The following is a 20,353-nucleotide window of genomic DNA, read 5'->3' as shown; positions in this document are numbered from 1 at the left end:
TCTGCTCCTCCTCTCTCTCCTCCTCTCTGTCTCCTCTCTGCTCCTCCTCTCTGCTCCTCCTCTCTGTCTCCTCTCTGCTCCTCCTCTCTGCTCCTCCTCTCTGCTCCTCCTCTGTCTCCTCTCTGCTCCTCCTCTCTGCTCCTCCTCTCTCTCCTCCTCTCTGTCTCCTCTCTGCTCCTCCTCTCTGCTCCTCCTCTCTGTGTTCCCTCCACCAGGAGGCGTCCTTTGAGTACCTGCAGAACGAGGGAGAGCGCCTCCTGCTGGAGGCCATGGACGAGCTGGAGGTGGCCTTCAGCCACACCGTCCACCGCACCGACTGCAACCACATCTTCCTCAACTTTGTGCCCACCGTCATCATGGACCCCTCCAAGGTACGGTCCCTGGGGCGCTGACCCCCTCCCTGCCCCTGAATCGCATAAATCTGGTTTGTTTTGGTAAACCAATTCATTAAATTGATCAAACTAGATTAGTTGTTGTTGTAACCCTAGTTATTACTTACTATATGATATTACTTATAGTATCATATTATAAAGTCCAGTCTTCTCTTGTTTGATTCCTCGTTTCTCCGTCCTCCTCCTCCTCCTCCTCCTCCTGCTCCTCCTCCTTCTCCTCTTCCTCATGTCTCCCTCCTCCTCCTCCTCCTCATGTTTCCGTCCTCCTCCTCCTCCTCCTCCTCCTCCTCCTCCTCCTCCTCCAGATCGAGGAGTCGGTGCGCTCCATGGTGATGCGCTATGGCAGCCGTCTCTGGAAGCTGCGGGTCCTGCAGGCCGAGCTGAAGATCAACATCCGGCTGACGCCCACCGGCCACCAGGTCCCCGTCCGCCTCTTCCTCACCAACGAGTCGGGCTACTACCTGGACATCAGCCTGTACAAGGAGGTCACCGAGCCCGCCTCCGGACAGGTGAGACCCCCCGCTAGACCCCCGCTAGACCCCTCTAGACCCCTCTAGAGCCCTGCTCCGGACAGGTGAGACCCCCCTCTAGACCCCTCTAGAGCCCTGCTCCGGACAGGTGAGACCCCCCTCTAGACCCCTCTAGACCCCTCTAGAGCCCTGCTCCGGACAGGTGAGACCCCCTCTAGACCCCTCTAGAGCCCTGCTCCGGACAGGTGAGACCCCCCTCTAGACCCCCGCTAGACCCCTCTAGACCCCCTCTAGACCCCTCTAGACCCCCTCTAGACCCCTCTAGACCCCTCTAGACCCCTCTAGAGCCCTGCTCCGGACAGGTGAGACCCCCCTCTAGACCCCCGCTAGACCCCTCTAGACCCCCTCTAGACCCCTCTAGACCCCCTCTAGACCCCTCTAGACCCCTCTAGAGCCCTGCTCCGGACAGGTGAGACCCCCCTCTAGACCCCTCTAGACCCCCTCTAGACCCCTCTAGAGCCCTGCTCCGGACAGGTGAGACCCCCTCTAGACCCCTCTAGACCCCTCTAGACCCCTCTAGACCCCCTCTAGACCCCTCTAGACCCCTCTAGAGCCCTGCTCCGGACAGGTGAGACCCCCTCTAGACCCCTCTAGACCCCTCTAGACCCCCTCTAGACCCCTCTAGACCCCTCTAGAGCCCTGCTCCGGACAGGTGAGACCCCCCTCTAGACCCCCGCTAGACCCCTCTAGACCCCCTCTAGACCCCTCTAGACCCCCTCTAGACCCCTCTAGAGCCCTGCTCCGGACAGGTGAGACCCCCTCTAGACCCCTCTAGACCCCTCTAGACCCCCTCTAGACCCCTCTAGAGCCCTGCTCCGGACAGGTGAGACCCCCTCTAGACCCCTCTAGACCCCTCTAGAGCCCTGCTCCGGACAAGTGAGACCCCCTCTAGACCCCTCTAGACCCCCTCTAGTCCCCCCTACTGCCCTTCTCCGGACAGGTGAGACACAGGAGGGCTTCAATCATGTGGCTGTCATCAGCAAAGAAACTTCTATTTTATTTCTAATTTCATGCTATCTATCATCTCTTACAGGATCTTATTTGCCTTATTCCGGCTCTCATATCTGTGGAATGACAACGAAAGACATTTGTATTATCAGTTGAAGCACTTTGTAAAGCGCTAGTTTGGAAAAGGCCCTCTATCAATAAGCTGTTATTAGGAACTATAATGATTAATAGTGTGATTGTTTTTAACCCGACGGTGACTCCAGATCATGTTCCAGTCGTACGGGGACAAGCAGGGCCCGCTGCACGGCATGCTGATCAACACGCCCTACGTCACAAAGGACCTGCTGCAGGCCAAGCGCTTCCAGGCCCAGAGCCTGGGCACCACCTACGTCTACGACTTCCCCGAGATGTTCCGACAGGTACCTGCTGTTCGATCCCCGGCTCCTCCTCCTCCTCCTCCTCCTAGCCGAGTGTGGAGGTGTCCCTGAGCGATACGCCTCACCCTGACTGCTCCAGACTTGGCTGACACCGCCGTCGGCATGTGAATGTGTGGGTGAATGGGTGAATGTTGGGCAGTATTGTAAAGCGCTTTGAGTGGCCGCTGGTTACAAACGCTCTCTATGAATGCAGTTGACCATTTATTAACCCCAGGAGGGTGGCAGGTCACAGAGACCACTGCCCCGATGGAGGTCATGGGGTCATCAGGGTCATGGGGTCATCAGGGTCATGGGGTCATGGGGTCATCAGGGTCATGGGGTCATCAGGGCCATGGGGTCCTCCTCTGTGCCCCCCAGCCATCCTAAGCCCCCTCCCGCTCCGTCTGCGTCCCCAGGCGCTGTTCAAGCAGTGGGGCCCTGGGGACCGCTGCCCAAAGGACGTGCTGCTGTGCACCGAGCTGGTCCTGGACTCGGAGGGCGGCCTGGCCCAGATGAACCGGCTCCCCGGAGACAACGACGTAGGCTGCGCTCCGTCAGACGCAATAATGACATTGATAATAACATATGTTATTTGTTTTGCACCTTATATTACTAGAATCGCACAGTGCTACAAAGAAGCAAAAATAAGATCTATAAGAATAACAAAACAATTTTAAAAATTACCAATAAATGGTTCGCGGAAAATATTTCCAATATATATTTCAAATATTCTCCAAATATTTCATATATTTAGAATACCGCAAATTCTGAAATCCCGTGAACAAGGATCTCGCGCCCTGCCATTCATCGACTCACCGCAGGCTTTCCCGGCGGATAATTTACCTCTTCGTTATTTGTTGTTCGAACCCGAACTTCGAATTCCGAACTTCCAATTCCGAAGTCTGAACGTGGTGTCCTTGTTGGTGAGAGTCTCTCTTGGTATTGTTCCCACCGCTGCCCCCCCGGCCAGGTGGGCATGGTGGCGTTCCGCATGAGGATGAAGACCCCCGAGTACCCGGGGGGGCGTGAGGTGATCGTGATCTGCAACGACATCACCCACCTGATCGGGTCCTTCGGGCCCCAGGAGGACGAGCTCTTCCTGCGGGCGTCGGAGCTGGCCCGGGCCGAGGGGCTGCCGCGCCTCTTCATCGCCGCCAACAGCGGCGCCCGCATCGGCCTGGCCGACGAGGTCCGCGGCATGTTCCAGGTGGCCTGGATAGACCCCGCCGACCCCTACAAGGTGAGACTGGGTCCGGGGGGACCCCTGAGTCTGGGTCCGGGGGGACCCCTGAGTCTGGGTCCGGGGGGACCCCTGAGTCTGGGTCCAGGGGGACCCCTGAGTCTGGGTTAGAACAGGTCCTCTGACAAGGACGTACAGAGCGCTGTAGCTTAAACTGAGGACGTACAGGGCGCGGTAGTTTAACGTTAGTTCATACAGAGAGCTGTAGTTTAACGTGAGTTCGTACAGAGCGCTGTAGTTTAACGTGAGTTAGTACAGAGCGCTGTAGCTTAAACTGAGGACGTACAGGGCGCAGTAGTTTAACGTGAGTTCCTCTGACGTACAGAGCGCTGTAGTTTAAGGTGATTTCCTCTGATGTACAGAGGGCTGTAGTTTAACGTGACTTCGTACAGAGAGCGGTACTTTAACGTGAGTTCATACAGAGAGCGGTGGTTTAACGTGAGTTCGTACAGAGCGCTGTAGTTTAACGTGAGTTCGTCCAGAGAGCGGTTCTTTAACGTGAGTTCGTACAGAGCGCTGTAGTTTAACGTGAGTTCGTCCAGAGAGCGGTACTTTAACGTGAGTTCGTACAGAGCGCTGTAGTTTAACGTGAGTTCGTCCAGAGAGCGGTACTTTAACGTGAGTTCGTACAGAGAGCGGTACTTTAACGTGAGTTCGTACAGAGAGCGGTACTTTAACGTGAGTTCGTACAGAGAGCGGTACTTTAACGTGAGTTCGTACAGAGAGCGGTACTTTAACGTGAGTTCGTACAGAGAGCGGTACTTTAACGTGAGTTCGTACAGAGCGCTGTAGTTTAACGTGAGTTCGTCCAGAGAGCGGTACTTTAACGTGAGTTCGTACAGAGTGCTGTAGTTTAACGTGAGTTCGTACAGAGAGCTGTAGTTTAACGTGAGTTCGTACAGAGCGCTGTAGTTTAACGTGAGTTCGTACAGAGAGCGGTACTTTAACGTGAGTTCGTACAGAGCGCTGTAGTTTAACGTGAGTTCATACAGAGAGCTGTAGTTTAACGTGAGTTCGTCCAGAGAGCGGTACTTTAACGTGAGTTCGTACAGAGCGCTGTAGTTTAACGTGAGTTCGTCCAGAGAGCGGTACTTTAACGTGAGTTCGTACAGAGCGCTGTAGTTTAACGTGAGTTCGTACAGAGCGCTGTAGTTTAACGTGAGTTCGTACAGAGCGCTGTAGTTTAACGTGAGTTCGTCCAGAGAGCGGTACTTTAACGTGAGTTCGTCCAGAGAGCGGTACTTTAACGTGAGTTCGTACAGAGCGCTGTAGTTTAACGTGAGTTCGTACAGAGCGCTGTAGTTTAACGTGAGTTCGTACAGAGCGCTGTAGTTTAACGTGAGTTCGTCCAGAGAGCGGTACTTTAACGTGAGTTCGTCCAGAGCGCTGTAGTTTAACGTGAGTTCGTCCAGAGAGCGGTACTTTAACGTGAGTTCGTACAGAGCGCTGTAGTTTAACGTGAGTTCGTCCAGAGAGCGGTACTTTAACGTGAGTTCGTACAGAGCGCTGTAGTTTAACGTGAGTTCGTCCAGAGAGCGGTACTTTAACGTGAGTTCGTACAGAGCGCTGTAGTTTAACGTGAGTTCGTCCAGAGAGCGGTACTTTAACGTGAGTTCGTACAGAGCGCTGTAGTTTAAGGTGAGTTCGTCCAGAGAGCGGTACTTTAACGTGAGTTCGTACAGAGCGCTGTAGTTTAACGTGAGTTCGTACAGAGCGCTGTAGTTTAACGTGAGTTCGTACAGAGAGCGGTACTTTAACGTGAGTTCGTACAGAGCGCTGTAGTTTAACGTGAGTTCGTACAGAGCGCTGTAGTTTAACGTGAGTTCGTACAGAGAGCGGTACTTTAACGTGAGTTCGTACAGAGCGCTGTAGTTTAACGTGAGTTCGTCCAGAGAGTGGTACTTTAACGTGAGTTCGTACAGAGCGCTGTAGTTTAACGTGAGTTCGTCCAGAGAGCGGTTCTTTAACGTGAGTTCGTACAGAGCGCTGTAGTTTAACGTGAGTTCGTCCAGAGAGCGGTACTTTAACGTGAGTTCGTACAGAGCGCTGTAGTTTAACGTGAGTTCGTCCAGAGAGCGGTACTTTAACGTGAGTTCGTACAGAGAGCGGTACTTTAACGTGAGTTCGTACAGAGAGCGGTACTTTAACGTGAGTTCGTACAGAGAGCGGTACTTTAACGTGAGTTCGTACAGAGAGCGGTACTTTAACGTGAGTTCGTACAGAGAGCGGTACTTTAACGTGAGTTCGTACAGAGCGCTGTAGTTTAACGTGAGTTCGTCCAGAGAGCGGTACTTTAACGTGAGTTCGTACAGAGTGCTGTAGTTTAACGTGAGTTCGTACAGAGAGCTGTAGTTTAACGTGAGTTCGTACAGAGCGCTGTAGTTTAACGTGAGTTCGTACAGAGAGCGGTACTTTAACGTGAGTTCGTACAGAGCGCTGTAGTTTAACGTGAGTTCATACAGAGAGCTGTAGTTTAACGTGAGTTCGTCCAGAGAGCGGTACTTTAACGTGAGTTCGTACAGAGCGCTGTAGTTTAACGTGAGTTCGTCCAGAGAGCGGTACTTTAACGTGAGTTCGTACAGAGCGCTGTAGTTTAACGTGAGTTCGTACAGAGCGCTGTAGTTTAACGTGAGTTCGTACAGAGCGCTGTAGTTTAACGTGAGTTCGTCCAGAGAGCGGTACTTTAACGTGAGTTCGTCCAGAGAGCGGTACTTTAACGTGAGTTCGTACAGAGCGCTGTAGTTTAACGTGAGTTCGTCCAGAGAGCGGTACTTTAACGTGAGTTCGTACAGAGCGCTGTAGTTTAACGTGAGTTCGTACAGAGCGCTGTAGTTTAACGTGAGTTCGTCCAGAGAGCGGTACTTTAACGTGAGTTCGTCCAGAGCGCTGTAGTTTAACGTGAGTTCGTCCAGAGAGCGGTACTTTAACGTGAGTTCGTACAGAGCGCTGTAGTTTAACGTGAGTTCGTCCAGAGAGCGGTACTTTAACGTGAGTTCGTACAGAGCGCTGTAGTTTAACGTGAGTTCGTCCAGAGAGCGGTACTTTAACGTGAGTTCGTACAGAGTGCTGTAGTTTAACGTGAGTTCGTACAGAGAGCTGTAGTTTAACGTGAGTTCGTACAGAGCGCTGTAGTTTAACGTGAGTTCGTACAGAGAGCGGTACTTTAACGTGAGTTCGTACAGAGCGCTGTAGTTTAACGTGAGTTCATACAGAGAGCTGTAGTTTAACGTGAGTTCGTCCAGAGAGCGGTACTTTAACGTGAGTTCGTACAGAGCGCTGTAGTTTAACGTGAGTTCGTCCAGAGAGCGGTACTTTAACGTGAGTTCGTACAGAGCGCTGTAGTTTAACGTGAGTTCGTACAGAGCGCTGTAGTTTAACGTGAGTTCGTACAGAGCGCTGTAGTTTAACGTGAGTTCGTCCAGAGAGCGGTACTTTAACGTGAGTTCGTCCAGAGAGCGGTACTTTAACGTGAGTTCGTACAGAGCGCTGTAGTTTAACGTGAGTTCGTCCAGAGAGCGGTACTTTAACGTGAGTTCGTACAGAGCGCTGTAGTTTAACGTGAGTTCGTACAGAGCGCTGTAGTTTAACGTGAGTTCGTCCAGAGAGCGGTACTTTAACGTGAGTTCGTCCAGAGCGCTGTAGTTTAACGTGAGTTCGTCCAGAGAGCGGTACTTTAACGTGAGTTCGTACAGAGCGCTGTAGTTTAACGTGAGTTCGTCCAGAGAGCGGTACTTTAACGTGAGTTCGTACAGAGCGCTGTAGTTTAACGTGAGTTCGTCCAGAGAGCGGTACTTTAACGTGAGTTCGTACAGAGCGCTGTAGTTTAACGTGAGTTCGTCCAGAGAGCGGTACTTTAACGTGAGTTCGTACAGAGCGCTGTAGTTTAAGGTGAGTTCGTCCAGAGAGCGGTACTTTAACGTGAGTTCGTACAGAGCGCTGTAGTTTAACGTGAGTTCGTACAGAGCGCTGTAGTTTAACGTGAGTTCGTACAGAGAGCGGTACTTTAACGTGAGTTCGTACAGAGCGCTGTAGTTTAACGTGAGTTCGTACAGAGCGCTGTAGTTTAACGTGAGTTCGTACAGAGAGCGGTACTTTAACGTGAGTTCGTACAGAGCGCTGTAGTTTAACGTGAGTTCGTCCAGAGAGCGGTACTTTAACGTGAGTTCGTACAGAGCGCTGTAGTTTAACGTGAGTTCGTCCAGAGAGCGGTACTTTAACGTGAGTTCGTACAGAGCGCTGTAGTTTAACGTGAGTTCGTCCAGAGAGCGGTACTTTAACGTGAGTTCGTACAGAGCGCTGTAGTTTAACGTGAGTTCGTACAGAGAGCGGTACTTTAACGTGAGTTCGTACAGAGCGCTGTAGTTTAACGTGAGTTCGTCCAGAGAGCGGTACTTTAACGTGAGTTCGTACAGAGCGCTGTAGTTTAACGTGAGTTCGTCCAGAGAGCGGTACTTTAACGTGAGTTCGTACAGAGCGCTGTAGTTTAACGTGAGTTCGTCCAGAGAGCGGTACTTTAACGTGAGTTCGTACAGAGCGCTGTAGTTTAACGTGAGTTCGTCCAGAGAGCGGTACTTTAACGTGAGTTCGTACAGAGCGCTGTAGTTTAACGTGAGTTCGTCCAGAGAGCGGTACTTTAACGTGAGTTCCTCCGCAGGGCTTTAAGTACCTGTACCTGACGCCCCAGGACTACACCCGCATCAGCGCCACCAACTCAGTGCACTGCCACCACGTGGAGGAGGGCGGGGAGTCCAGGTAATGGGGCGACCCTCTTCCAATACAGTAACCAACAGCTGGGATGAGTCTCCAGTTATACATGGGGTGCAGCTGATGATCCCGCCTCCAGAGGGCTGGGCTCCAGGTGATTGACAGGCTCTCCTCAGGTACATCATCACTGACATCATCGGGGAGGACGACGGGCTGGGGGTGGAGAACCTCCGGGGCTCGGGCATGATCGCCGGGGAGACGTCCCAGGCCTACAACGAGGTCATCACCATCAGCATGGTAGGAGCCAGGGGCGTCTGTCTGTCTGTCTGCCCGTCTGTCCCGTCTGTCAGGCTGTAGACCAACGTAGCGGCTGTTTATTAACGTGCTTAATGGTGTAGAGGACAAGGTGAAACACACTCACTCACTATCACTCTCTTACTCACTATCAACATCACTAACTCACTATCACTCACTAACTCACTATCACTATCACTCACTATCACTCTCACTCACTATCAACATCACTAACTCACTAACTCACTATCTCTATCACTCACTATCACTCTCCTACTCACTATCACTATCACTCACTCTTACACTCAAACTCACACTCACACACTGTTTAGATGAGGTCATCCTAACCCGGTCTGATTGGCCCTGGCGTACACCATGTTTAGATGAGGTCATCATAACCCAGTCTGATTGGTCCTGGTGTACATCATGTTTAGATGAGGTCATCCTAACCCGGTCTGATTGGTCCTGGGCTGCAGGTGACGTGCCGGGCCATCGGGATCGGGGCGTACCTGGTGCGTCTGGGCCAGAGGGTGATCCAGGTGGAGAACTCCCACATCATCCTGACCGGGGCTGGAGCCCTCAACAAGGTCAGACCTCCTGCAGAACCCATCAGGGCGCTGCCGTCAGCCACTGGTCATACTGGGCTTAATGGTCTGGTCTTGGCCATGCATTGGATTTAAAATTCAAACTACAAACCTCATCAAATGTATTTAAAGAGACGCACCTAGATGATGATCCACCTGCACTAATCTAGGATTATTTATTACAAACCCATTTAATATGAACAGGAAGGTCGACGGCCAGTCTGATGGCTGTGGGGTCGAACCCCAATGTCTGCAGTCTACCCCGTGTTAGGGCTCTACTGCTTGAGTTCTCTAGCCCTGAACGGCACCTTGAAGATTGTGTGTGTGTGTGTGTGTGTGTGTGTGTGTGTGTGTGTGTGTGTGTGTGTGTGTGTGTGTGTGTGTGTGTGTGTGTGTGTGTGTGTGTGTGTGTGTGTGTGTGTGTGTGTGTGTGTGTGTAGGTGCTCGGCCGGGAGGTGTACACCTCCAACAACCAGCTGGGGGGGGTCCAGATCATGCACAACAACGGGGTCACGCACACCGCCGTACCCGACGACTTCGAGGGCGTGTTCACCATCCTGCAGTGGCTCTCCTACATGCCCAAGGTCTGCGATCCACCCGGGAATAATGTCCTCCTATTCACTCTGTACACCGGGAATAATGTCTTCATATTCACTCTGGACACTGGGAATAATGTCCTCATATTCACCCGGGAATAATGTCTTCACATTCACTCTGTACACTGGGAATAATGTCCTCATGTTCACTCTGTACACTGGGAATAATGTCCTCATGTTCACCCTGGAATAATGTCCTCATATTCACTCTGTACACCGGGAATAATCTCCTCATATTCACACTGGAATAATGTCCTTATATTCACTCTGGGAAAAATGTCCTTGTAGTCACACTGGGCACTGAGATTAATGTTGTTATATTCACCCTGGAATAATGTACTGATATTCAGTTTGGGAATAATGTCCTCATATTCCCACTGGACACTGGGAATGATGTCCTGATATTCACCCTGGGAATAATATCTTCATAATCACCCTGGACACATGTGGATAATGTTATGCATACAAAATGTTTCCTTTTTAAAAGTTGAAGTCACACTATGCAGAAAGTATTGGTTGTTGGTGAGGTCACATGACGCTGCGCTGCTGTTTCCCTGTGGTCACATGACGTTGCGCCGCTGTTTCCCTGTGGTCACATGACGTTGCGCCGCTGTTTCCCTGTGGTCACATGACGTTGCGCCGCTGTTTCCCTGTGGTCACATGACGTTGCGCCGCTGTTTCCCTGTGGTCACATGACGTTGCGCCGCTGTTTCCTCTGGTCAGAACAACGTGTCCCCGGTCCCTGTGGTCGCTCCCACCGACCCCGTGGACCGAGAGATCGACTTCACCCCCACCAAGACACCCTACGACCCGCGCTGGATGCTGGCGGGACGGCCCCACCCCAGTGAGTCCCGCCCCCTTCAGTCATAGTCCCGCCCCCTTCAGTCATAGTCCCGCCCCCCTTCAGTCGTAGGCTCGCCCCCGTCCCAGTGAGTGCAGCAGTACTCTGTTGTAGAAAATGTCTGAGATGCCGTCCCCTCTCTAAGGGGCGGGTCATGGGGTACGGGGGGATTGGTGTACAGGGATACGGGGGCACCCCACCTCCACCATGGCTGCAGGTAGACCGGTCTTTGAGGGGTTCAGACCCAGAACCGCTCAGCCGGGCCTAAACCCCCTCCCCTCTAGAGCCCCCCCCCTTCTAACCACTCATAACCTGTTTACTTCCTGTTTACTGGTTCTGATGTGTTGTTGTTGTTGTTGTTGTGCAGCGGTGAAGGGGGCGTGGCAGAGCGGGTTCTTCGACCACGGCTCCTTCATGGAGGTCCTGGGCTCCTGGGCGCTGACGGTGGTGGTGGGCCGAGCGCGGTACGGCCTCCGACCTCCGACCCCACCCCCACATCCTCCCCCGGCCGCTGGGGGTCAAGCGTCTGACCTTTCCTCTCCCCACTGCAGGCTAGGGGGCATCCCGCTGGGGGTCATCGCCGTGGAAACGCGCGCCGTGGACCTCACCGTCCCCGCAGACCCCGCCAACCTGGACTCTGAGGCCAAGGTAGGACCCCCCCCGGTGCTAGGGGTCTGGACCGGGTCCCAGTGGGACCGGACCGGGTCCCAGTGGGACTGGTCTGGACCAGGTCCCAGTGGGACCGGAGCGGGTCCCAGTGGGACTGGTCTGGACCGGGTCGCAGTGGGACCGGACCGGGTCGCAGTGGGACCGGACCGGGTCCCAGTGGTCTTCCTGGTCCTGGACTTCCTGCGATGATCCTAATTGATCTTTATTTTCTGTCTCTGTTTATAAATGATATTCTAATGCTCTTCGTACATCATTAATTATTCTATTAGTCCTATGTATTTTGTTATCTTTATCAGGTATCGTATTATACGCTCAGCAACGGTCAATTATCAAAAAGTAATTCACCGCCGGAAGTTGTGATGGCCCATTCAAGTGAACGGAGCGTTCCACAGTATTGAGAAGAGCCGTGTACTAACGGTGGTTATTGATCCCCTGGTTATTGATCCCCTGGTTATTGATCCCCTGGTTATTGATCCCTGTCCAGTTCCTGCAGCAGGCGGGGCAGGTGTGGTTCCCCGACTCGGCCTTCAAGACGGCCCAGGCCATCGGCGACTTCAACCGCGAGCGCCTGCCCCTCATGGTGTTCGCCAACTGGAGGGGCTTCTCCGGGGGCATGAAGGGTACCTGGACCTCCCTCCCCTCCCCCCTCTCCTCTAAACGTTCTCCTCTCTGCTTTAAAAGTTCTCCTCCTCTCTGCTCCTCTCTCCTCTAAACGTTCTCCTCCTCTCTCCTCTCTCCTCTAAACGTTCTCCTCCTCTCTCCTCTAAACGTTCTCCTCCTCTCTCCTCTAAACGTTCTCCTCCTCTCTCCTCTCTCCTCTAAACGTTCTCCTCCTTTCTCCTCCTCTGCGCCTCAGACATGTACGACCAGATCCTGAAGTTCGGGGCGTACATCGTGGACGCGCTGCGGGCCTTCCAGCAGCCCGTGCTGGTGTACATCCCCCCCCACGCCGAGCTGAGGGGGGGTTCCTGGGTGGTGATCGACCCCACCATCAACCCCCTCTGCATGGAGCTCTACGCCGACCAGGAGAGCCGGTACGCTGCCCACGGGCTCTCCTCTTGTTCCAACATATAACATAAATATGCACTTAAAATAGTACTTAGCATCGTGTAGCTTCATATAGCGTCTTATCCTAGCTATCTTTGTTGACTACGGGGAATGGGTTAACCTAGTGATGGTTAGTGCTTGGCACTTGAACATCCTTGCTGTACCAACAGCGATATATGGTTGTTTCTCTTTCTTCTGACTAATGGACTTATTTTAAGTCTCTCTGGATAAAAGCGTCTGCTGAATGCCCTGATGTAGATTTAAGTACAGGTGACGACAGCGGGCGGTTGGCCGTCGTTCACCATGTCTGCCTATAGTTGATCAAACATCTGGAGCCTGAGGAACGCTCTGTCCTGAGGAACGCTCTGTCCTGAGGATTGCTCTGTCCTGAGGAACGCTCTGTCCTGAGGAACGCTCTGTCCTGAGTAACGTTCTGTCCTGAGTAACGCTCTGTCCTGAGTAACGCTCTGTCCTGAGTAACGTTCTGTCCTGAGTAACGCTCTGTCCTGAGTAACGTTCTGTCCTGAGTAACGCTCTGTCCTGAGTAACGCTCTGTCCTGAGGAACGCTCTGTCCTGAGGAACGCTCTGTCCTGAGGAACGCTCTGTCCTGAGGAACGCTCTGTCCTGATTAACGCTCTGTCCTCTGTCCTGAGTAACGCTCTGTCCTCTGTCCTGAGTAATGCTCTGTCCTGAGTAACGCTCTGTCCTGAGGAACGCTCTGTCCTGAGGAACGCTCTGTCCTGAGGAACGCTCTGTCCTGAGGAACGCTCTGTCCTGAGTAACGTTCGGTCCTGAGTAACGCTCTGTCCTGAGTAACGCTCTGTCCTGAGTAACGCTCTGTCCTGAGTAACGCTCTGTCCTGAGGAACGCTCTGTCCTGAGTAACGCTCTGTCCTGAGGAACGCTCTGTCCTGAGTAACGCTCTGTCCTGAGGAACGCTCTGTCCTGAGTAACGCTCTGTCCTGTGTAACGCTCTGTCCTGTGTAACGCTCTGTCCTGAGTAACGCTCTGTCCTGAGTAACGCTCTGTCCTGAGTAACGCTCTGTCCTGAGTAACGCTCTGTCCTGAGTAACGCTCTGTCCTGAGTAACGCTCTGTCCCGTGGCCAGGGGGGGCGTGCTGGAGCCCGAGGGGACGGTGGAGATCAAGTTCAGGAGGAAGGAGCTGCTGAAGACCATGAGGAGGTTGGACCCCCTGTACGCCGGCCTGGCCGACCAGCTGGGTGAGGAAGGGGAACGGGTTAACCTAGTGATGGTTAGTGCTGGGCACTAGTTCTATAACATCCTTAGTGTACCGACTGTAGTGATATATTGTTGTTTCTCTTTCTTCTGACAAATGGACTTATTGTGGATAAGTCTTTGGATAAAAGCGTCGGCTAAACGCCCCAAGGGTAAATCTTCTTAAGGAGGTCCTCAGGCCCTAACCCTCAGGGTCTGGTCTCTCCTGGAGGAGGTTCTCAGGGTCTGGTCTCTCCTGGAGGTCCTCAGGCCCTGACCCTCAGGGTCTGGTATCTCCTCGAGGAGGTCCTCAGGCCCTAACCCTCTGAGGGCTGGTCTCTCCTGGAGGAGGTCCTCAGGCCCTAACCCTCTGAGGGCTGGTATCTCCTGGAGGAGGTTCTCAGGGTCTGGTCTCTCCTGAAGGACCTCAGGCCCTGACCCCCTGAGGTGCTCCTGTCCCCCCAGGCTCCCCGGACCTCCCTGAGAAGGAGCGCAGTGCCCTGGAGGTGCAGCTCAGGGCCCGGGAGGAGTTCCTGCTGCCCATCTACCACCAGGTGGCGGTGCAGTTCGTGGACCTCCACGACACGCCCGGCCGCATGCAGGAGAAGGGCGTCATCACCGTGAGTCTGGGCCGTCCCGTCCCTCGTTGGTCTCGTTAACGAGCGACACAGAGCTCTGCAGGCTTTGTGTACACACAGCGTCACCGTGGGAACACGCCAACACGCAATGTTAGTTATTTACATACATGCACTTATTGAGCATGAAAAACATTTGATAAAAATATCTATATATTTGTATGCCCTACCACACTTTGTGTTTTATCTTTTAATAAAATGTATTTATTTTTTCGGATGATCTTGAGTTGAACAATTCTAACAATTTCCTCCCTGGGATGGAGATATGAATCTGAATGAATTAGGTGTTTACATTCTGGTCTTAGGAGAGGCTGGTCACAATTACGAGGTGTGTGTGTGTGTGTGTGTGTGTGTGTGTGTGTGTGTGTGTGTGTGTGTGTGTGTGTGTGTGTGTGTGTGTGTGTGTGTGTGTGTGTGTGTGTGTGTGTGTGTGTGTGTGTGTGTGCGTGCATTAGTGTGTCTGCTCTCCTCACTGTCTCCCCCGTGTCCCGACAGGACATCCTGGAGTGGAGGAACGTGCGTAGCTTCTTCTACTGGCGGCTGCGTCGCCTCATGCTGGAGCAGGTGGTGAAGCGCAGCATCCAGCAGGCTAACCCCGACCTGAGCGACGGACACCTGCAGTCCATGCTGCGGCGCTGGTTCGTGGAGACAGAGGGCACCGTCAAGGTAGGTCGGAGCACACGAGGGGGGGGCGGGCTGTCTGTCAAGGTAGGTCGGAGCGCACGGGGGGGGGGGCGGGCTGTCTGTCAAGGTAGGTCGGAGCACACGGGGGGGCGGGCTGTCTGTCAAGGTAGGTCGGAGTGCATGGGGGGTCCCGGGCTTTGGGGGGTCCAGGTCTGGTGGGGCGCCAGGCAGTGTGCGAAATACCCGTCAATATTTTTGGATTGTTGCCCAATACCGATCCAAATGATCTCAGTATGCAGTAGGCCTATCACATTACAACATTTCATGGATGCAAGCAATCAGTCTATAGCCTACATGACAACACAAACACGCACACAACAATTGTTGATAATCCGATATGCTATAGTAGCCTATTCGTAAAGCAACACTTGTGTTGTGTGTTTGTGTGTGTGTGTGTGTGTGTGTGTGTGTGTGTGTGTGTGTGTGTGTGTGTGTGTGTGTGTGTGTGTGTGTGTGTGTGTGTGTGTGTGTGTGTGCAGGCCTACCTGTGGGACAGTAACCAGGCGGTGGTGGAGTGGCTGGAGGAGCACCTCTCCCGGGAGGACGGGACGCTGTCGGCCATCAGCGAGAACATCAAGTACCTGAAGAGGGACTACACCCTGAAGCACATCCGCAGGTGGAGCGCACACACACACACACACACACACACACACACAGGCAGTAAGTGCGTGCTTTACGTTCATGTAGAAAGTATTTTATATGTGTTCAGATTGTGTCATTAAAGTGTAAGGAGCCTGTCAATGTAACTTTGTGTGTGTGTGTGTGTGTGTGTGTGTGTGTGTGTGTGTGTGTTCCAGCCTGGTCCAAGCCAACCCCGACGTGGCCATGGACTGCATCGTCCACATGAGCCAGAACCTCAGCCCGTCGCAGAGGGCCAAGATCACCCATCTGCTGGCCTCCATGGACACCAGGTAGGGCGTCACCTTACCCTCGTTGGGCCGGCAGACCTCTCACCCGCTAACCATCAGCTCGCTGATCTTCTGACTGAACTCGGCGCCAGTTTGCAGCCGCGTGTAGCCGCTGAATCCAGCGTGACGCTCACTCCGCTGACCGGGTCTGAGTCGGCTTTATCTCAGCTTCCTGTCACGTCACCGGTGGGGTCATGGATCGTTCTTAAGGGTGTTTTTGACAGGGACCTCAGTCGCTCTCTCCTCTCCCCTGTGAGCTGAACGTATTCCTCAGCGGTCGGTACGACCCTGCCCTCACCGGCTGGGCTCCAGTCTTCACGGCTTTGGTCTCGTGTGTTTAGTCAATGTTGAACATTCTTTCACCATCAGAATAATGCTCGCACAAAAAACACCAAGAACTTTACCTTTATGTCCGATCAATGTGCTTAATCTGGGTTAAACAAACAGCCGTGTGGATTTGTTATTATGATCTAAACATATGATTGTAAAGTGTTCCTATATCACGTTAAATTAGTCTTTGACATTTCATTATGCGTGAGGTTGAATGATTCATGTTTGGCTCAACTATTTTTGTTACACAAGTATTGTAAAAAGAAATGCAAGAATGCGTTATCTATGAATCTGTATTTATCAAGAGTGCTTTAATCTTTATCATTACTATTACTATTATTATATCAATACCGACTCCATGATTTCAGTCGTCTCTTTTCAAGTGCCATGAGTTCCCTGATATTTGTTACGTTGATGATATTTAATGCCTGATGAATAAATGCTAGAATATATAATTGCGTTACGTTTTGAGCCGTTCTTCCTCCTCCTCGTTCATCCTCCTCAACGACTAAAGGGGCCAATCGTAACGGGGGTTATTAAACCCTTTTCTCTGAGCCAATCACAAGGAAGAGTGTTGCCGTGACATCTTGTGTGGACCCATGTGACACACCATCTGCTGTTTTCAAATAAAGTTTATTTTTGATAAAGACAAAGAGGATTCCCGTTTGATTCAGCCTTGGTTTAGTGTTTATTCTGGTCAGTGATTGATTATATTAACATGTGGTTCGGAGGACATTCAGAGTACTTTACAGTGTTGGCACACATTTGGAATCAGTGGGTAAATTCAGTTTGAAGAAAGCTTTTATACGTAGAAAAAACACATTCAAATATATACAGCAAACGTTTGATAAAGTCTTCCCTTCTTGTCTGGCTGCATTTGATATATAAATAAAACACCAGTAATTCCTACCACAAAACGACGTACAGACAGACAGACGGACAGATAGGGAGCTACGGGGTCAGAAAGTACGGTGGAAATAACCTCCGTCCAGGGCGGAGGGTGGTGCTCTAACACCGTCAGGCCTTAGGGCTGTTTGGCAGAGCAGACGTAGTCCTTCCCTTTTTACACAACATGTCTCCTCGCGTTGATTCAAGTCCGATCACAGTTCTCATCGTCCGTCTCAAATCCTGGCACCTCATTGGTTCCCCAGCTTTGTGTCGACAGATCTCACCGGCACCCAACCAATCAGAACGGCCGTGTCCCGGGGTGTCCCTTTGGTTGGATCCACGGTGTTCATAGTTGGGATCCTGGCGCCGGATTGGCCGGCGGCGTGCATGCGCCCTGGCCCCGCCCCTAAAGCAGGGCGATGGGCTTGCTGTTGGCGGGGGTGGCGGCCATGTACTGGGCGGAGAGGGCGTCCAGCGCGGCGTAGGAGGCGTACAGCCCGGTCACCTGCACGTCGGTCAGCGGGGCGGGGGGCAGGGCCAGGCCGCCCAGGTCGCAGTCCGACAGCCGCAGCGGGGAGCTGCTGAAGGTGCCCAGGGCGTCCAGGTTGAAGCTGTCGTCCTTCATCTCCTCCCACAGGTTCCCTGAGGACACAGGAGGACTCATCAACACGCTCTGGGGTCATGGGGCCCCACCCCCTGGGGTCCATGCACCCTGGGGGAACATGTAACCCCCAGGGTACCTCCTAGGGTACAGGTACCCTACGAGGTACCCTGGGGGAACATGTACCCCCTAGGGTACCTCCTAGGGTACATGTACCCCGGGGGGGAACTTCCTCCATTTCCTTCGACTACTTCCTGTCTTTCCTCTATCTCATTGTACTACTTCCTGTCCTCCCTGCTGGGGCACCGACCGTCCCTTTTGGGACCAGAAGGGACGGTCAGGGGTGTGAACGGGGTGTGAACGGGGTGTGAACAGGGTGTGAACAGGGTGTGAACGGGGTGTGAACAGGGTGTGAACAGGGTGTGAACGGGGTGTGAACAGGGTATGAACGGGGTGTGAACGGGGTGTGAACGGGGTGTGAACAGGGTGTGAACAGGGTGTGAACGGGGTATGAACGGGGTATGATCAGGAGGGGATCGGCGGGGCTCCACCCACCTTGGAGGGCGAAGTCCATGATGCTGGGGTCCAGGGCGTCCACCTCCGAGTCGCCCTGCAGGCCGTAGTAGTCGCCCTGGGGCAGCTTCCCGGGGTGCTGCACCATGGGGCTGCGGGTCATGTCGGGGACGGCGTGGAGGGGGGGCGTCTGGGCTGGGGCGGGGGACATGGGGGACATGGGGGCCAGGCGGGCCTGCAGGGCGTGGAGCTGCTGGTGCTGCTGCTGGTGCTGCTGGTGCTGCTGGTGCTGCTGCTGGTGGTGCTGGTGGTGGTGGTGGTGGTGGTGCATGGGCAGGCACTGGAGGGACAGCGTGACGACGGGCGGGGCCTGCAGCTGGCCCGGGGCGGGGCCGTGGGCGGGGCCGTGGGGCAGCCGTGTCACCCCCGCCTCCGCCTTGCGCCGGCAGCTGTCCGGGCGGTCGGTGATCAGTTTGTCCAGCTCGTCTGAGGGAGGAAGAACCACTGGTTAGGAAACATCCCATAACATCAGAATAAGGACTGCTTACCTCTTAGAGACCCAATCAAACCCAAGACGTTTCTCCACACTCAGACTCAAAGCACTTGTTCCCAAATGCCTGTCTGTTATTAAAGTACCATCGTATCTTAGCGTCCTAGCAGGGTTATCCAGGGTTAGTAAGGTACCTACCAGGTTTAGCTAGGGTTATTAAAGTACATACCAGGGTTAGTAAGGTACCTACCAGGTTTAGCTAGGGTTATTAAAGTACCTACCAGGGTTAGTAAGGTACCTACCAGGTTTAGCTAGGGTTATTAAAGTACATACCAGGGTTAGTAAGGTACCTACCAGGTTTAGCTAGGGTTATTAAAGTACATACCAGGGTTAGTAAGGTACCTACCAGGTTTAGCTAGGGTTATTAAAGTACCTACCAGGGTTAGTAAGGTACCTACCAGGTTTAGCTAGGGTTATTAAAGTAACTACCAGGGTTAGTAAGGTACCTACCAGGTTTAGCTAGGGTTATTAAAGTACCTACCAGGGTTAGTAAGGTACCTACCAGGTTTAGCTAGGGTTATTAAAGTAACTACCAGGGTTAGTAAGGTACCTACCAGGTTTAGCTAGGGTTATTAAAGTACCTACCAGGGTTAGTAAGGTACCTACCAGGTTTAGCTAGGGTTATTAAAGTAACTACCAGGGTTAGTAAGGGTTAGCTAGAGTTAGCCAGGGTTAAAAGCCTGGTTAGCCTACCAGGGTTAAAAGGGTTAGCTAGAGTTAGCCAGGGTTATTAAAGTGCCTACCAGGGTTATTAAGGTACCAGCGTATCTCATGGTTTAAGGTCTAGAGATGGGTTTAGTGTCCTTCCAGGGTTAGCTAGGGTTAGCTCGAGTTAGCTAGGGTTAGCCAGGGTTAGCTCGGGTTAGCCAGGGTTAACCAGGGTTATTAAAGCCGTCCTAGCAGGGTATTAAAGCCACCCTAGCAGGGTATTAAAGCCGTCCTAGCAGGGTATTAAAGCCGTCCTAGCAGGGTGATTAAGGTACCGGCGTATCTCATGGTTTGGGGTCCGGAGGTGGACTTAGCGTCCTACCAGGGTTAGCCATGCTGCGGCGGATGGCGGGCAGGTCCTTGCGCTTCCACTTCTGCATTTCCTCCTCCATCTTGTCGATCTTGGCGGGGTTCAACGCCCAGAGGCAGCCCTTCCTGGACGAGCCACTCAGCTTGTTCTCCACCTTCTCGAAGCACTTGTTCAGCGACAGGTTGTGTCTGACCGAGTTCTTCCAGCCGTCCGGCGCCGTCTGCACACGCAGAGAGAAAGACCAGGGGTTAGCTTAGCACCTGAACTAGCTTAGCACACACAGGAGACACACGGGAGACGTGTGCGTGGGTGGTGCGGGCAGAGTGCGGTACCTTGAAGTATGGGAAGTGGTCCTTCATGAAGCTGTAGATCTCGCTGACCGGCAGGCTGCCTGTCTTGCTGTTCTTCAGAGCCATGGCGATCAGACAGCTGGCAGGAGAACAAGAACCTCCAGGTTAGCTCCACAACTAGAACCTCCAGGTTAGCTCCATAACTAGAACCTCCAGGTTAGCTCCACAACTAGAACCTCCAGGTTAGCTCCATAACTAGAACCTCCAGGTTAGCTCCACAACTAGAACCTCCAGGTTAGCTCCATAACTAGAACCTCCAGGTTAGCTCCACAACTAGAACCTCCAGGTTAGCTCCACAACTAGAACCTCCAGGTTAGCTCCACAACTAGAACCTCCAGGTTAGCTCCACAACTAGAACCTCCAGGTTAGCTCCATAACTAGAACCTCCAGGTTAGCTCC

At 52.9% G+C, this 20,353-nt stretch overlaps 2 protein-coding genes across 4 annotated transcripts in view; one reads left to right on the top strand and one right to left on the bottom strand.

Moving 5' to 3' along the window:
• The window catches only part of acacb (acetyl-CoA carboxylase beta), a 42,814-nt gene extending 26,270 nt beyond the window's left edge, over positions 1–16,544 (top strand). For all 3 annotated transcript variants that reach the window (XM_079737289.1, XM_079737288.1, XM_079737290.1), the window contains 19 exons: positions 216–371; positions 698–901; positions 2,134–2,289; positions 2,703–2,825; positions 3,257–3,526; positions 8,181–8,278; positions 8,407–8,527; positions 9,001–9,111; positions 9,549–9,692; positions 10,428–10,548; positions 10,913–11,009; positions 11,097–11,193; positions 11,699–11,834; positions 12,071–12,248; positions 13,370–13,482; positions 13,943–14,097; positions 14,608–14,778; positions 15,276–15,412; positions 15,594–16,544. In XM_079737289.1, coding sequence (XP_079593415.1) covers positions 216–371; positions 698–901; positions 2,134–2,289; positions 2,703–2,825; positions 3,257–3,526; positions 8,181–8,278; positions 8,407–8,527; positions 9,001–9,111; positions 9,549–9,692; positions 10,428–10,548; positions 10,913–11,009; positions 11,097–11,193; positions 11,699–11,834; positions 12,071–12,248; positions 13,370–13,482; positions 13,943–14,097; positions 14,608–14,778; positions 15,276–15,412; positions 15,594–15,711 — 2,706 coding nt within the window. In that variant the 3' untranslated portion in view covers positions 15,712–16,544. The remainder of the gene's footprint in view (positions 1–215; positions 372–697; positions 902–2,133; positions 2,290–2,702; positions 2,826–3,256; positions 3,527–8,180; positions 8,279–8,406; positions 8,528–9,000; positions 9,112–9,548; positions 9,693–10,427; positions 10,549–10,912; positions 11,010–11,096; positions 11,194–11,698; positions 11,835–12,070; positions 12,249–13,369; positions 13,483–13,942; positions 14,098–14,607; positions 14,779–15,275; positions 15,413–15,593) is intronic.
• Positions 16,545–17,328: 784 nt separating this feature from the next.
• The window catches only part of foxn4 (forkhead box N4), a gene marked incomplete at both ends in the record, with an annotated part of 10,881 nt that continues 7,856 nt past the window's right edge, over positions 17,329–20,353 (bottom strand). The window contains 4 exons of the mRNA XM_079750187.1: positions 17,329–17,564; positions 18,079–18,522; positions 19,617–19,824; positions 19,937–20,033. Coding sequence (XP_079606313.1) covers positions 17,329–17,564; positions 18,079–18,522; positions 19,617–19,824; positions 19,937–20,033 — 985 coding nt within the window. The remainder of the gene's footprint in view (positions 17,565–18,078; positions 18,523–19,616; positions 19,825–19,936; positions 20,034–20,353) is intronic.

This window comes from Pollachius pollachius, assembly GCF_949987615.1.
Source record: "Pollachius pollachius genome assembly, chromosome: 1".
Classification (NCBI taxonomy): Eukaryota; Metazoa; Chordata; class Actinopteri; order Gadiformes; family Gadidae; genus Pollachius; species Pollachius pollachius.
Note: the sequence above shows the minus strand (reverse complement) of the source record. Positions and strands in the feature narration are given on the sequence as shown.